General features: G+C 37.5%; 1 protein-coding gene across 3 annotated transcripts in view; it reads left to right on the top strand.

Annotated features, from left to right (window-relative positions):
- ABI3BP (ABI family member 3 binding protein) overlaps nt 1–18437 on the top strand; it is a 260060-nt gene that overhangs the window by 93885 nt on the left and 147738 nt on the right. For all 3 annotated transcript variants that reach the window (XM_024759291.1, XM_024759292.1, XM_024759293.1), the window contains exon 4: nt 773–905. In XM_024759291.1, the coding sequence (XP_024615059.1) occupies nt 773–905 (133 nt within the window). The remainder of the gene's footprint in view (nt 1–772; nt 906–18437) is intronic.

Here is an 18437-nt window from a genome sequence, read left to right as displayed (position 1 = left end):
TTAAAAAAAAAAAAAAAAAAAAAGGCTATTACAATGGTCTCACAAGGGATTTTACACTTCCAAATAGTTTTTTTTAAAAAAGACTATAACCTGCAACCTACATGGTAAGCTTTCTTTTCTAAGGTGTTATTTCACACTAATTCACAGTCCCAGGGGGGAAAAAAAGCATAATTTATTTTGTCTGTAAAAGAAAATTGAGTATATATATATATATATATATATATATATGTATATATATGCCTATATGTGTGTGTGTTTATTTCATTGATAATAGCCAAGACCTCCATATTCATCCCTGAATCGCAAGAAAATAAAAACTAGGAAAGTATATAGTTCATATGTGTATACACACACACACAGACACACACACACACAAGTAAATCTCAAAAGGGTATTTCATTTGATTCCTGCTTAAATTCATGGGCAAACCATTATTAATATTTGTGCACTACATAAAAAGAAAAGGAACTTAATGCTTTCACATTCTTCATCTCTTGCTAAATTACCTTTGTCTATTTTACCCAAATCATAAAGGACTTCCCTGGCGGTCCAGTGGCTGAGACTCTGCACTCCAGGGGACCCCAGTTCGATCCCTGGTCAGGGAAGTAGGTCCCACATGCCACAACTAAGAGTTTGCATGCCTCAACTAAGGATCCCGCATGCCTCAACTAAGACCCAGTGCAGCCAAATAAATAAATATTTTAAAAATTATTTTTAAAAAAGAAAATACACTAAATATTAACGAGAATTAACCTGTCTGTTACCTCCGCAGGTAAAGCACGATCTCGCAAACCTCTCCAGCTGGTGGTTGGCACTCTGACACCAAGCTCAGTCTTCCTGTCCTGGGGCTTCCTCATCAACCCTCACCATGACTGGACATTGCCAAGTCACTGTCCCAATGACAGGTAGTTCACCATTATGGAAATTTTTGTTTTTCATCTGAAAATTGGCACTTGCTTTCAATAGTATCTGCACCTGCTTTAGAAGAATGTGTAAATGGCAGGAGCATCAGTATTTACAGATCAGCTATTAGCTGTAGAGCCTGATCTAGGTGTGAGGTGAATGAAGATACATTAGTCAGGATCCCTACCCTTCAGGGAGTTATCACCTATCTGAATAGAAAACACATGCAAGTATTTTTTTCTTTCTGAAGAAAAAACTAGAAAGGAAAATAAACCAAATAGCAAGTGGGGTTTTCAGTGATAAGTGTAAAAAAAAAAAATCAGAGGATGAGGTTGAAAGCACTTAGTAGAGACTGTTAAAAGTTGCAAAGCTTCATCTTTGGTTTGAAAAGGATGGATCTTTGATCTGTCAGTTGACGAAGTGCTAAAACAGTAGTTCTCTCAGTGTGGTCCCTAAACTAAGCAGCATCAGCCTCAATAAACATCACTTGGGAAATTATAAAAAATGGAAATTCTCAGGTCTCCAGACCTACTGAATCAGAAACTTCACCTAAGCTTAGGGATCATTGACTTAGAAAACTGGAGGGAGGAACACATGGAGAAATGTAGGTCAAGGAAAAGCACAGTTGGAAATGAAGCTACCATCTTCTTTGGCAGAACAAAATTAGAAAAACCTAAGTTTATTTTTAAATTACTGCCATTCATTCATCCAGCATATGTAGTTGGCATTGTCTATGTGCTGGGCACTGTATAAATGCTGAACCATGATTCTAAACTGGGTATAAGATGATATTTGCTTTTCATACGTATTTACTACAGTAGCTTCAAAATTCAAAGCTTTGCATCTGACAATCAAAATTTTCAAGCTTCAACCGAGGAGTTTTTATATTAGAAGATTTTTTTTAAATTTTAAATATTCAAAGTGACTTAAATGTTTAAGATTTGTTTCATTACTTTTTTACATAAAAAACTTTGTTATTGAGGAATAATTTAAGCCTAGTAAAATGCACAGATCTTAGGTGTACAATTTAATCAATTACAAAAAAGTGTGTAACCATGTACTGTATACCCCATCAAGACATAAAACATTTTCATTACTCCAGAAAGTACTAGAGTTGGCCACTCTAGAATTCCATATAAACAGAATCATAAAGTATGTTCTCTTTCTGTGTCTATCTTATTTATTCAGCATGTTTTTTGAGATTCATTCATGACATTGCAAGTATAAATAGTTCATTCCTTTTTTATTCCTGAGTAGTATTCCATTATGTGAATATTTCAGAATTTATTGATCCATTTTCTTGATGGTGGACACCTGAATTGTGTCTTGTTTTTTGGTTATTTTGAATATAAATTTTATAAACATTTTTGTATAAGACTCTTGTAGATATATCTTTTAATTTCTCTTAGATCAATACCTAAAAGTAGAATTGCTATGTCACAAGGAAGATGTATATTTGATTTTTTTTGGCCTAATTTTTCCATTTAAATTCCCACAAGCAGTATATGGGAGTTCTGGTTGCTCCACATCTGCACCAGCATTTTGTGTCATCAACATTTTTCATTTTAGCTATTTTAGTGTAGTCATATCTCATTACCATTTTAATATGTATTTGCCTTGTACTAAAGATATCGAAAACATTTTCATGTACTTTTTTTGCTTTATATCTATTTTTTGTAGTGCTTTATTTCTTCTTATTTGTCTTAATTGGACAGAAAAGAAAGAGCTTTAAAATGTTTGTAAGTTCTCAGAAGTACCTTTCATATGACTTTGATTAAGAAGTCTAAACTAAGAAAGAAAAAAATTTTCTTTCACATGTCTATAGTTCTGAAGGAAGAAATTCTTGGAAAAAGTATGTAGAAGATATGCCAAAACTAAATTTTTTGAAAAGTAATTTTGAGCTGTTTCAAAGAATCTGAACTATTCCTTATTTCAACCACTACTAAACCCATAACTTACTTTGTTTGGAAATGGACTCTTGAAAGAACTTTCTTTCTTGTGATAACTTCAGTTTCTAATGGGTTCACAGGGTGCCAGTGCTGAGAAAACAAACACTTAAGGGTTGCTTTCTTTTTCCTTTTTTTAGTCTCTTACTAAGAAAGAAAGAAGGAAAACAAAGAAGGGAGGGGAGGGGATGGGCAGGAAGGGTAGAAGGGAAGGATGGAGACCTGATACTCTTGTAACAAAATGTAGCTGATTTTAATGGTTACTCAACTTGCTTGATAAATCCATGAGGTTCAGTAACTTGCAAATTCATATAGCAGGATTTGGATATGATTTCCTCCCCTCTCCTCAAGCCTTTTCTTCAATTTCACTTGGTTCTGCAGACCCCTCCATGACACGACTTATCTGATTGATTCTAATTGATAGAGATTGCCACGGTTTGACAGCACAAGGAGATAATGAATACGAAGAAGGTAGAGGAACAGTTGCCCGGATAGAGTTAGAATTTTATCCAAGGCAATTGACTTGAAGGCCCCAAGCTACTCAGACAATGTGTACACCTCACCCTGTCATCCCCTTGCCCATACACCCTGGCTCTGCTCTTCTCATCAGATAGATGGAGTCATGCCCATCAAATCACAATATTTAAAATAAATAATTCTACCTAGAATGAAGTTTTTTAAAAGATTCAATAATAATATGTCAAGATGCTTGCCAAGTTTCAAACATGAGTGTGTGGAAGGATCAAAGTATCCTTGACAGAAATAGGGAATTGTTAGGATATGACTAAAGGGGAAGAATTAAATGGTAATGACAAAAAGAAGCATTTGGAGTACTTGTGAATTTTATTTACCCATCCCTCCTTTCTCCCTAGTTAGAACAGTTAATAAAGAGCTGACATTTGAGAAAAAATAATAGTCCTTATTTAAAAGCTCTGGAAATACTGTACATATTATAAGCACCCAAATAAATCCACCAGAACAACTCAATTGGTGTACTTAGATGCAGAATTGGAGAAATCCACCCTCATATGATTATGTAGATGGTATTTTTTAGAATTTAGATTAATCCAGTAGGTTAGAGTAAGCAATAATAGTTACAGGGAATGATTCCTCCTTGAAAATTAGAAGATTAGTACAGCTCAAGTTTTCCTTCAGGAGCATATTCTGACAAAACTGTTGGAATCTGAATGCCCTTGGCTTGCTACAGGAACATCAACTGATGTCATTTTAATCCATTTAACTCTGATATTTGGCACTATGTGTAAAGTCTCTGGTTTTTTAAAACAGAATCATTTCACATTGGTTTGTATAGCATCATTTAGTAATTTGCGAATTACTATGCAAGTGCAAGTTATTGGAAAGGTTTCTTTACATTATACTTTGACTTTTTTCAAATTTTATTATTTATTTTTGGCTGTGTTGGATCTTCGTTTCTGTGTGAGGGCTTTCTCTAGTTGTGGCGAGCGGGGGGCCCCTCTTCATTGCGGTGCACGGGCCTCTCACTGTCGCGGCCTCTCTTGTTGCGGAGCACAAGCTCCAGATGCGCAGGCTCAGTTGTTGTGGCTCATGGGTCTAGTTGCTCCGTGGCACGTGGGATCTTCCCAGACCAGGGCTCAAACCCGTGTCCCCTGTATTGGCAGGCAGACTCTCAACCACTGCGCCACCAGGAAAGCCCCTATACTTTGACTTTTGACTTTATATATCAAAGCTCTCATGTGGTGAGTTTCTAATGAGAAAACCTCTGTTTTCTGTTTTATTTGTTTTAAGCTTCGAAACATTAATGAGTCACTTTATCCTTGGTTGTATGTTTCCATTCCTATTTGCATAGGGTCCATATGGTTCTCCCATGTTTTTAGAGCCTTTTCTGAGTTCACATTCTTTGGAGAGTAGATGTACCTAATTTACAGTTTTTATTCTTAATGGGCTTTGAAAGGAAGAATGTACATGTTTGTCCTCAATATATCTAAGGTCAAAAGAAAGCTTTCCAGATTGGCCCAGATGAAGAGTTAAAACCACAATTTATTTCACCATTAATAGCATATTTTTTCCTTCCCATGTTTCCAGCTTGTTAAAGTGTTCAAGATTGCCTTAGTTCTCACTCCTTTGCCAACTTATTAAAGCTTTATGATTCTTTTAGAATTTTCTTTTCACATTTTCTAACACTTTTCACATTGTACTTACTTGCTCTTAATGTAGAATGACGGCCCTCCTTTTTGGCTGGTCCCGGGCTGACTCTTGCCTTTTTTTTTTTTTTCTTTATCCCAAGTTGTTAAGAAGTGAATATTTTTGATGTCTGGAAATTCTCACTTGATTTAGCCCAATGCCTTGTTACCCATTTGTCTTGCCATGTAAATTTTAAGCTCTGTGAGGACAGGGACCATGGGTATCTTAATCCACCATTGTTTCCTCAGTCCCCGGGCCAGCATCTGGCACACAGTAGGCCTTCAGTAAATTTATACTGAATGAATAAACAGTAAAATGTTAGCATTTTCACTTTTATGCCTTACCATTACTTCAAACTTAGAACAAAATTGAACTCATACTTTTCTCTTGAAATATCAGTTCCCCTATTACTTTCTGAAGTATCATAATTCTTCCACTCTCCATAATTTGAAACTTCATGAATTTTTAAATTCTTCATTTCCTATAGGTATTGAGGCTCTGAGTTACATTGGTTTTGCCTTTGAGAAGTACCCATATTAGTATCTTTATCTTCTGCTTCTCCATTTCCATGTCAATGATTCCAATCCAGACACTCCTTACCTTACCCTGCATCCTGGGAATAGCATCCTGGCTACTGACCCTGACTCTTTTCGTATCCCAATCCATCCTGGTTTCTGCAATACTGAAGAAAATTTAGGCTATTTGCTGTGAGCTCACTGTTTCTTCATCCCACATTTAGTTTTAACTCTCTTCTGTTCTTACCAAGGAACATGTTTCTGACTTCAGACAGTGCTCATCATCTGGTTGCTTCCATATTCCATAAGCCTTTGATCTTTTACATTTGCCTCTTTACTGATATTGGTGCCCTGCCTCTTGCTTACAAACATGTTCAAGATTTCCCTACTCCCAAACAACATCTTCTGTTGACTGTGTCATATCTTCTAGGCTACTTTTCAGACTCTTCTCTTAATTCCAAAACTTATCAGATTAATGTGCTCTCATATTCTTGACTTCTCTACCACACTCACAGTCTTTATTCTCTTTCACTGGCTTCGGTCCTCTTTTTACCATTCCACTGAAATTTCTCTTGGTGATCATCAGTGATCAATTAATTGCTAGATCCAGTAGAGTTTTCTCAGTTCTTATCCTTTTAAACCTCTTTGTGGGAATTTTGGCCATCCTCCCATTCTTGAATTCTTTCTTCCTTTGAAATTTTTATTTTGATTTTCCTCTTACCCTCTTCCTCTTATGTTTTGCTTACTTGTTATCCTGTCTCTCAAATGTGGAATAGAGATATATCCTTGGATGTCCACCTATGTATCCTCCTTATCTCAGCTATAAGCCATGTCTTTATCACCTCTATATAGAACAGTGATTCTCAAAGTTTGACATACTTGCAAATCATGTGGGAGATATTGAACTTTGATGTACTTGCAAATGATGTGGGAGATATTGTTGAAATGTGGGTTCTGATTCCACAGTCCTTAGGAATAGCCTGAGATTGTGCATTTCTAAAACCTCCCAGGAATTTCTGATGTTGCTGTTCTACAAGGAATAGCAGGAGTGGTATAAGGATGTAAATGACTTCCAATGCTAAACCTCTGACCTTGACCCAATTCCAAAGTTCTAAGAGTGTATTTTTAGTTGTCTGTGGAACATTTCATTAGGATGACCAGATAACAGTGTTCAGCACCTCAAACTCAAACTAAATCAATGTTGTCTATACTACTAAAAAAAACCTCCTTTTCCATCTCTTTAACTTCCCTCTTCTCAAGCTTGAAAATTGAGTTTTGATTTTTATTTACACTTCCCTTGGCACCCATATCTCATAAGGAGTCTAGTCTCATCAATTTAACTTTGATCTGTTCCTTTTTTCCCCTTCATTCTATTCCTTCCATGGTTCACTCCTTTGTTATCTCATATCTGGACTATAGCAAAGTGAGATTCCTCCCTCCAGTTTCTCTGATTATTCCACTGCTGATAAAACTAACTTCCTTCATTACTGCTCAGCTTTATTTACCTATTGATTCTGTTGAAGAATCTCCCTCAGGTTCCCACTGGCTGGTTAAAAAAAAAAAAAAAAAAAAAGGTCATAGATTCTCTCCAAGAATCTATCTCAAGGAATCTTCGAGTCATCCTCCTGTCATGGGGTTTAAATCTGGCCTACTCTGCCTTCCCTGGATCTGGGTAGGATTTCCTGCTCTAAATCTACTACCGAGGTGGGGTTTACAAGGTAGCCTTTTTACAAATTCAGGCTTCAGGGTGCCATGCCCAGCCACCCTCAGATGCTTTGCTTTTCATCCTGCCTTCATTAGTCATATGCAAATGTACACCTGCCTCTTTCCCTATTCTGTGAGCTCATTTTTTAATTTATGCCCAGTGTCTTACTTGTCTTTCATCACACATATAATATAGCATCACACTTCACAACAGTAGTTCTCAACAAATGCATGAATGAATTGGCAAGTGAAATGTCCAAAACTAGCTTTAAAAATCATCTAACTAGTCCATTCAGCCCTTGAACCTCCTCTAAAACATCTCGCAAACAGACGTCACAGTGAGTATCTCCAGGGATGGTACATAGCATGATTGCTCGGGGTATAAATTCTGGTCAGACTGACCTAAGTTCAGACTTCTGCTCTGTTAGCTGAGTGGTCTTGGACAGGTTACTTAAATGCTTTTAGCCTTGATTTTCTCATCTGTAAAATGGCAGTAATAACAGTAATATCTCATAGTGTTGTCAGAATTAAATGAGATGACATGTAAAATGTGGGTATGTTCACTGGCATGCAGTGAATACTCAAGAAATGATACTGAGGCGTGAGGAGTTTGGGGGCACACGAAAAGAAGTCCAGACAGCCTGTAGGAACAGAGAGCAGCTCCGAGCTCCCAGCCAGCCGGGAAACAGGACCTTGGAGCCACAGCCAGAAGAAACTGGATTCTGCCAACAACCTTAATGAGTTAAGAAGCAGGTTCTTCCCAAGAGCCTCCAGTTACCTGGCCAGGGATCAAACCTGCACCCTTGGGACTGAAAGCTTAGAGTCTTAACCACAGGACCATCAGGGAATTCCCCAGAATCCCCCACTTCTTACCACCTCTGCCACCCTCGTCCAAGCCACCATCATCTCAGGTTTATCCACTGAGAGGGACTGCAACATCCCAAAGCAAGGAACCCACTTAGCAACTGGATCTTAGATTCTGAGTACTAGGAAATCTGGCAGAGACCATCTTCATCAAATGAATCAAGTAAACAAAGTTAACATCACAAGGAATGCAACAAATTGAAATTGTGCACCCCCCGATAGGATGCAACAGGAAGAACACAGCATCATTTGTGTGATATTCCTGCCAAAGTGCATCACTTGAGACTTGTGACTTGTGCGAGTGACACCTCTAGTCGAATCCTTTGGGATGTATTTCATTTTCCATGTGGATAAGAATTATCAAAGCAAAAACTACACTGGACAGAGTTATAGAGCCGTGTGGCTGACAGGGTCTTGGTGCTCCGGCCGAGTGTCAGGCCTGAGCCTCTGAGGTGGGAGAGCCGAGTTCAGGACATTGGTCCACCAGAGACCTACTGGCCCCAGGTAATACCAGTCAGTGAGAAATCTCCCAGAGATCTCCATCTCAACGCTAAGACCTAGCTCCACTCAACGACCAGCAAGCTCCAGTGCTGGACAAGCCATGCCAAACAACTAGCAAGACAGAAACACAACCCCACGCATTAGCAGAGAGCCTGCCTAAAATCATAATAAGTTCACAGACACTGCAAAACACACCACCGGACATGGTCCTGCCCACCAGAAAGACAAGATCCAGCCTCATCCACCAGAACACAGGCACCAGTCCCCTCCACCAGGAAGCTTACACAACCCACTGAACTAACCTTACCCACGGGGGGTACACAGCAAAAACAACGGGAACTACGAACCTACAGCCTGCGAAAAGGAGACCTCAAATGCAATAAGTTAAACAAAATGAGAAGACAGAGAAACCATAGCAGATGAAGGAGCAAGGTAAAAAACCCCAGACCAAACAAACGAAGAGGAAATAGGCAGTCTACCTGAAAAAGAATTCAGAATAATGATAGTAAGGATGATCCGAAATCTTGGAAGTAGAATGGACAAAATGCAAGAAACAGTTAACAAGGACCTACAAGAACTAAAGATGAAACAAGCAACGATGAACAACACAATAAATGAAATTAAAAATTCTCTAGAAGGAATCAATAGCAGAATAACTGAGGCAGAAGAATGGATAAGTGACCTGGAAGATAAAATGGTAGAAAAAACTATCCCAGAGAAGAATAAAGAAAAAAGAATGAAAACAATTGAGGACTGTCTCAGAGACCTCTGGGACAACATTAAATGCACCAACATTCGAATTGTAGGGGTCCCAGAAGAAGAGGAGAAAGAGAAAGGGACTAAGAAAATATTTGAAGAGATCATAGTTGGAAACTTCCCTAATATGGGAAAGGAAATAGGTCCAGGAAGTGCAGAGAGTCCCATACAGGATAAATCCAAGGAGAAACACGCCAAGACACATATTAATCACACTGTCAAAAATTAAATACAAAGAAAAAATTAATGGAAATCACAAGAAAGCTAGAGTAGCAATTCTCATATCACACAAAATGGACTAAAATAAAAACTATTACAAGAGAAAAAGAAGGACACTACATAATGATCAAGGGATCAGCCAAAGAAGAAGATATAACAATTGTAAATATTTATGCACCCAGTATAGGAGCACTTCAGTACACAAGGCACATGTTAACAGCCATAAAAGGGGAAATTGACAGTAACACAATAATAGTAGGGGACTTTAACACCCCACTTTGACCAATGGACAGATCATCCAAAATGAAAATAAGGAAACACAAGCTTTAAATGACACATTAAACAAGATGGACTTAATTGATATTTATAGGACATTCCAGCCAAAAACAACAGAATACGCTTTCTTCTCAAGTGCTCATGGAATCTTCTCCAGGATAGATCATATCTTGGGTAACAAATCAAGCCTTGGTAAATTTAAGAAAATTGAAATCGTATCGAGTGTCTTTTATGACCACAACTCTATAAGACTAGATATCAATTACAGGAAAACTAAAAAATACAAACACGTGGAGGCTATACAATACACTACTTAATAAGCAAGAGATCACTGAAGAAATCAAAGAGGAAATCAAAAATATCTAGAAACAAATGACAATGAAAACACGACTACCCAAAACGTATGGGATGCAGCAAAAGCAGTTCTAAGAGGGAAGTTTATAGCAATGCAACCCTACCTCAAGAAACAAGAAACATCTCAAATAAACAACCTTGCTTTACACCTAAAGCAACTAGAGAAAGAAGAACAAAAATACCCAAAGTTAGCAGAAGGAAAGAAATCATAAAGATCAGATCAGAAATAAATGAAAAAGAAATGAAGGAAACGATAGCAAAGATCAATAAAACTAAAAGCTGGTTCTTTGAGAAGAAAAACAAAATTGATAAACCATTAGCCAGATTCATCAAGAAAAAAGGGAGAAGACTCAAATCAACAGAACTAGAAATGATAAAGGAGAAGTAACAAGTGACACTGCAGAAATACAAAGGATCATGAGAGATTACTACAAGCAACTACATGCTAATAAAATGGACAACCTGGAAGAAATGGACAAATTCTTAAAAAGCACAACCTTCTAAGACTTAACCAGGAAGAAATAGAAAGTGTAAACAGACCAATCACAAGCCCTGAGATTGAAATTGTGATTTAAAATCTTCCAACAAACAAAAGCCCCTGACCAAATGGCTTCACAGGCAAATTCTATCAAACATTTAGAGAAGAGGTAACAGCTATCTTTCTCAAATTCTCCCAAAATACAGCAGAGGGAGGAATATGTCCAAACTCATTGTACAAGACCACCATCAACCTGACACCAAAACCAGACAATGATGTCAGAAAGAAAGAAAACTACAGGCCAATATCACTGATGAACATGGATGCAAAAATCCTCAACAAAATACTAGCGAACAGAATTCAACAGCCATTAAAAAGATCATACACCATGATCAAGTGGGGTTTATCCCAGGAATGCAAGGATTCTTCAATGTGTGCAAATCAATCAATGTGATACACCATATTAACGAACTGAAGGGTAAAAACCATATGATCATCTCAATAGATGCAGAAAAAGCTTTTGACAAAATTCAGCACCGATGTATGATAAAAACCCTTCAGAAAGTGGGCTTAGAGGGAACTCTCAACATAATAAAGGGCATATATGACAAACCCATAGCCAACATCGTTCTCAGTAGTAAAAATCTGAAACCATTTCCACTCAGATCAGGAGCAAGACAAGGTTGCCTACTCTCACCACTATTATTCAACATAGTTTTGGAAGTTTTAGCCACAGCAATCAGAGAAGAAAAAGAAAAGGAATCCAAATCAGAAAAGAAGAGGTAAAACTGTCACTGTTTGCAGATGACATGAGAGATGACAGATACATAGAGAGTCCTAAAGATGCTACCAGAAAATGAATTTGGTAGAGTAGCAGGATACAAAATTAATGCACAGAAATCTCTTGCATTCCTATACAGTAATGATGAAAAATCTGGAAGAGAAATTAAGGAAACACTCCCATTTACCATTGCAACAAAAAGAATAAATTACCTAGGAATAAACCTACCAAGGAGACAAAAGACCTGTATGCAGGAAACTATAAAACACTGATGAAAGAAATTAAAAATGATACAAATAGATGGAGAGATACACCATGTTCTTGGATTGGAAGAATCAGCATTGTGAAAATGACTCTACTACCCAAAGCAATCTACAGATTCAGTGAAATCCCTATCAAACTATCAATGGCATTTTTCACAGAGCTAGAACAAAAAATTGCACAATTCATATGGAAACACAAAAGACCCCGAATAGCCAAAGCAATCTCGAGAAAGAAAAACGGAGCTGGAGTAATCAGGCTCCCAGACTTCAGACGATACTACAAAGCTACAGTAATCAAGACAGGATGGAACTAGCACAAAAACAGAAATATAGATCAGTGGAACAGGATAGAAAGCCCAGAGATAAACCCACACACATACAGTCACCTTATCTTTTATAAAGGAGGCAAGAATATACAATGGAGAAAAGACAGCCTCTTCAATAAGTGGTGTGGGAAAACTGGACAGCTACATGTAAAAGAATGAAGTTAGAACACTCCCTAACACCATACACAAAAATAAAATCAAAATGGATTGAAGACCTAAATGGAAGGCCACACACTATAAAACTCTTAGAGGAAAACATAGGCAGAACACTCTATGACATAAATCACAGCAATATCCTTTTTGACCCACCTCCTAGAGAGATGGGAATACAAACAAAAATAAACAAATGGGACCTAATGACACTTAAAAGCTTTTGCACAGCAAAGGAAACCATAAACGAGACGAAAAGACAACCGTCAGAATGGGAGAAAATATTTGCAAATGAAGGAACTGACAAGGGATTAACCTCCAAATTATACAAGCAACTCATGCAGCTCAATATGAAAAATAAAACCCCAATCAAAAAATGGGCAGAAGACCTATATAGACAGTCCTCCAAAGAAGATATACAGATTGCCAAGAAACACATGAAAGGTTGCTCAACATCACTAGTCATTAGTGAAATGAAAATCAAAACTGCAATGAGGTATCACCTCACAGCAGTCAGAATGGCCATCATCAAAAAGTCTACAAACAATAAATGCGGGAGAGGGTGTGGAGAAAAGGGAATCCTCTTGCACTGTTGGTGGGGATGTAAATTGATACAGCCACTATGGAGAGCAGTATGGAGGTTCCTTAAAAATCTAAAAATAGAGCTACCATACGACCCAGCAGTCCCACTACTGGACACATACCCTGAGAAAACCATAATTCAAAAAGAGTGATGTTAACCCTGAGAAAGCATAATTCAAAAAGAGTCATGTACCACAATGTTCACTGCAGCTCTATTTACAATAGCCAGGACATGGAAGCAATCTAAGCATCCATCAGCAGATGAATGGATAAAGAAGATGTGGCACATATATACAATGGAATGTAACTCAGCCCTAAAAGGAAATGAAATTGAATTATTTGTCGTGAGGTATATGGACCTAGCGACTGTCATACAGAGTGAAGTAAGTTAGAGAAAAACAAATACCGTATCCTAAACCATATATATGGAATCTAAAAAAAAAAAGTGGTTCTGAAGATCCTAGGGTTAGGGCAGGAATAAATATGCAGATGTAGCGAATGGATTTGAGGACACGGGGAGGGGGAAGGGTAAGCTGGGACGAAGTGAGAGAGTGGCATGGACATATATACACTACCAAATGTAAAATTGATAGCTAGGGGGAAGAAGCCGCATAGAACAGGGAGATCAGCTCGGGGCTTTGTGACCACATAGAGGGGTGGGATAGGGAGGTTGGGAGGGAGACGCAAGCAGGAAGGGATATGGGGATATATGTATATGTATAGCTGATTTAATTTGTTATACAGCAGAAAGTCATGTACTATTGTAAAGCAATTATACTCCCATAAAGATGTTTAAAAGAAAAAAAAGAAATGATACTGAGTTTGCTGCTAGTCTTGTTAGTTTTGATATTAGTTATTTTATGTGATAATTGCCACTTCAGGCAAGCTGTTCCATTTTAGATAGCACTAAAATCACTAGAAACTTCTTTCTCTTGAGCTTAAACAGGCCAGCAGTGAGTGATAAAAAGATTTTGGAAATGGTTTACCAGTTTGAAAATTATTCTAAGAGTCCAGAGATAGTAAGAACCCAAACTGGGCCTTTAAGTGTTACTTAGTAGTAGAGGCAAGACAAGTGCAAGAGGTATCACTCAGGGAAATATAACTGGACTTGAAAACTGATTGGACATGGGGAGAAGGAATGTGAAGACAACAGGAATAGGAACAGATTTGGAAAAGATGAGTAGATTTTAAAGTAGTTATGAAGTTTACAGATGATTAAATCATTGGATTTGACCATGATGTTTTACTGTACTAACAGGTCAGACACCAGACTGCAAAGAGATTTAGGCATTATGAGTGGTAAGAAAACAGAAGAAAGTAGATTAATTTTGAGAGATCTTGTGTTAAAAGGTAATGGCAGGAATAAGAAGTATTAGTTTTAGTTTTGCTTTGATATAGTAGAAAATAGTTCAACAACTTTTTGACTCAGAGAAAGGTCCTTGAAGAATCAAGAGAAAGGATGCAGAGTAGGTGGAATAAGAAAATGGAATAAAATTACCAAGACATTTATTTTTTAGAAGAAGGGAGAACCCTGGAATTGGAGAGGGGCAAGGAGAGAGTGAAGGGGGAGAGAGAGACTTTGAGAGGAAGGGAGTGAGGGCAGATTTTGAGGGGAAGGGAGTGAGGGCAGATTTTATATCAGCAGTCACAGTCTCAGTAAGGCAAGAAGCAGGGATATTGACAACGGGGGGCGTCAGGAAGTGTCCTTTGATGTGAAGAGAGCAAAAAAAATGTGTGATGTGTGGAATAGATGTTCTAGGAAATATAGTAATTAATCACATAGAAATAAAAGAATTGCTGAAAAAAGTATAGAAAGTCCCACAGCTGGCCAACCATGTGCACCAATCCAGGCTAGTTTGTGAAAGGACTAAATTTATTGACACTATTCAATTTCTCCACTTGGCAGAATTCAGTGCCATTTACATCATAAATTTTATTTATGGGATTTCTGCCTCTAGGGTTTCTAGCCTGTGTTATGCCTCTGTATTTTATTAGAATAGAATGTCTAATTTGTAGCTAGAATAAAATTTTAGAAACAGAAAGGATTCAAAGATTGTCTAATCCAACCCCTCTTTTTCAAAGTAGAAATTTGATATATAAGTGGGCAAAGAGACTCTCCTGAGGGCATGCTACTAGTTTGCAGCTGGCAGATATCCACGCCAAGCCACTATCTGCCTTCTCCATTACATTTGGAGGAGCTATGGTATTTTTTAAGTTATAATAACGATTATTGTCAGTTTTGAGACTCTTGGGGAGATCCAAGCACAGAATATCACCAGTTGAACCAAGCACTGCCCTCAACAGTTGCTTACCACTTAATTAGGATGTGAGATATCCTTGTTTCTAAAATCCAAATTGCTAGTCAGGCTTTGCAGAGGTCTGCTCTGATGACATTCACTGGCTGTTACCTCTGTCTTTAGTAGACTTGTTGCCTCTCTATGCACTTGTGTCCAAATTTAATTAACCACAGAAAAAAAGTGCAATCAACATTTGATCCTGGATGTCCTCAGACAATATTGGGAAGTCTGTGATTATGTGAAAGCCTTAAGTAATGCTAAAAGAACTTCTGATTCCTTTTACTTCTCTTCCATTCTGGGTCATTTTACCTTGTTTTTGCATCTCCTTTTGCTGAGCCCTGCAGTAGATAGTCCAATGCAACACAGAAGGTATTAGCTTATGAGTCAGAAAACAGCCATTTGCCTGGTTCTGTCACTGATTCTCAGGCTTTAGACACTTCTTGGCCTCTCTCTTCTATAATAATTCTTGCTGTGCTCATTTCAGAATTTATTGTATGGATACATGGAAATAAATTTAAAAATCCTAAGCCCTCTGCAAATGTACCATGTAGACATTTATTGAACTCTCCTTCCATTTGCATTGATTCTATAAGAATGCTGAGGTTTGGTAAATGAACTCTTATGCAACAACATATTGCAAAATATAATTGTAGACCTAATGGCTTAAATCAGAATATTTTGGTGATCGAGTCATTGGCCATTTAGAGCAACTATAATTTTAGAATGACCCTATGAGCACCTAAGTATCCATTCTATTTGTTCCACAACATATATGGAGTACATACTCTGTGCTAGGTTGTACAGTATTATCATCATAAGGCCTATATTTTGCTTTAAAATCAAGAAAATAGACTTCACCACTTTATAGCTAAGTAGCCTTGTTTACTATCTCTTTTAAAATTTAGAACTTGCCTATATTATACAAGTATCAATTAAGCCAGTGTTGGTGAGGGTAACCTAACTGAAGCCGAGGAGAAGGCCTAGCTGCCTGTACTTTTATTTTTCCTGACCAAGTTGGTACAAGAGAGGTTAGTTAGAAAGCTTTGTGATCAAAATAGAAAAAAATTTACAGGCTAGATTTTTTTCAACAAAGTCTTAGAACATGTCTGTCTCATTCCTAGGAAGAGGATATAAAATCAAACTTCCTGGGAATCCTGAAATCTGGCCTCTGGTAGTTCTGTTGGCATTGCCCCACACCCCAGCAGATCATGCAAGCAGTTCAGGACTTCAGAAGTGTATCCAAACTAGAGACGCATAACTCTGGAGGCCCATCTGGTCTGATTTTAGTTTCTCTACACTTCCCTGAAGTCCTGTAATAGCCAGGGCACGGGAAAAACGACAGAAATTCTGTTCGACGTACTTGTCAACAAATGTGTTTCATAAACTACTGTTGATGGTTCAACTCACGGGACACAGAGCATTCGTATTCTGTAACATTTGTTCCCAGTAGCAGTTAGTGTTCTGGCTGGAACAGCCTCCTTCACTCGTTCTGTTTTTCGTGACTTTGGAATGGGGTATGGAGCCCAGAGAGCTGCTTTTACGAGGAAGACGCAAGCTAATGAATGATTTCGAGCGTTTCAGTAGTTTGTGACTAGTAAGAAAGTAGGCTGAATGTATGAATACATCCCTTTTCTGTACTTAAGAAACTATAACCCCCTTGCTGACTTCATGGGCGTGCAACCAGTACGGTCACACAGGTTCCCCACTTAGAAGGGCCCATGCTTGGTTTAATGCTCTGTTGTCACCGTCTTAAAAGTCTTAATCATTTTTGAATAAGGGGCTCCATGTTTTCATTTTGCTGTGAACTCCACAAATTATGTAGCCAGTCCTGGCCCTTGTTTCCAAAGATTCTGGGTGGGTTTTTTTTGTATCAAGAGCTTGTGCCTGGCACTTAAAGAGGACACGATAAACATTTTCAGCATGAGTAAATGAGGGATTTTAGGGCTTTAAATAAAAGCAATTGACCTGAATCTTAGGGTGAGGAGTGGGGGAGAGGTACTAAATTTTTGAGAGAAAATTTAGAATGTAAAAAAAGAGTCTAAAATAGTATAACAAGCATGTGTGTTTCCATTGTTAGTACATGACAATTATTATTTTATTTACTTAAAATGTTTATTTAAGAATAAAAAGCAAATAAAGTTTATCAGTTGGCCCCATCTCTAGTCTCATGTATTTCCCTACTTGCTCACTGGGAGCCAAAGCACTATCATAAATGTTGTATCCTTCCAGTATTTCTTGTCCCTTTACACTGCCAGGAATGATATACGGTAACATATTTTGTGTGAGTGTTTTAATCTTTGTGCAAATGATGTGAAACTACATGCATCATTTTGCTATTTTCATTCAATATTTTGTTTGTAAAATTTAGCCATATTGATACACATAGCCCTAGTTCATTCATTCTCATTGCTGTATCCAGTAGCAATGCAATTTCCTTTCCTGACCTGCTTCCCCACTTTGTGAGACTGTTTAGAGCAGAGCCAGAGGAGTTTTTCCTGCTTTTCTGGTTCTGCCACTAGTAAAAATCACTAGCTGGATGACATTGGGCAAGTTAAGAGATCTTTCTGAAACATGGTTTTCACATTTGTAAAGTAGGATTAATGATTTCTACCACTTAAGATGTTTTTGTGACAATTAAATGAGATAATATATATAAAACCTACCATGTGTTAAAGGTGCAAAAAAAACAGTGAGGATTATTAGTACCTTGTGATATATATGTCTGAATATTATGAAGCCCTAAGCAAATATGTAACAGTGATCTTGGATTTGCATTGTTCGATTTTTCTCATTGTACTCTCAGCTTGACTATTGGTGTTGATCCTTTTTTTAATAGTAAGAAAATATCACCCTTGAAATAAAGTCCTGGATGCATTAGAGTGCATCAGGTTCCTCTTTTACAAAATTGAATGGTATTACCTCTAATGTGCCTTCTATGGTGTTAAACGATATTACCTCTAATGTACCTTCCATGGGCTTAAACCCATACAGTTATGAAATTATAATATTAAATATTTATCAAAATATGCCTATGTTCTTCTCTATCCATAATTAGAAAAAAATGAATGTCTAGTGTTTTCCAACTTTCATTTTGGAAAGTATCAAATAATAGAATTGAGAGATCTGGAATTCTGTTAGACCATGACTGTGCTGTTACCTAGTCCCCTAACTTGCAATTAGAAATTAAAAACTTAAGCACGCATGGAGAAACTTTTTTATGTTCTCTGAAAATTAAAAAAAATCTAAACGGAAGCCAATGTGAAATCTTGAGAGTAGGTGGGAGTCTATGATGTATTAAGAAGCTGGAAGTACTTTCTGAATCTCCCTGTGGTTTTATAGCATATTTTGGTTATTCAACA

Source organism: Neophocaena asiaeorientalis, unplaced genomic scaffold, assembly GCF_003031525.2.
Source record: "Neophocaena asiaeorientalis asiaeorientalis breed wild unplaced genomic scaffold, Neophocaena_asiaeorientalis_V1.1 scaffold197, whole genome shotgun sequence".
In the NCBI taxonomy this organism is placed as follows: Eukaryota; Metazoa; Chordata; class Mammalia; order Artiodactyla; family Phocoenidae; genus Neophocaena; species Neophocaena asiaeorientalis.
This window is presented reverse-complemented; position numbering and strand designations above follow the sequence as displayed.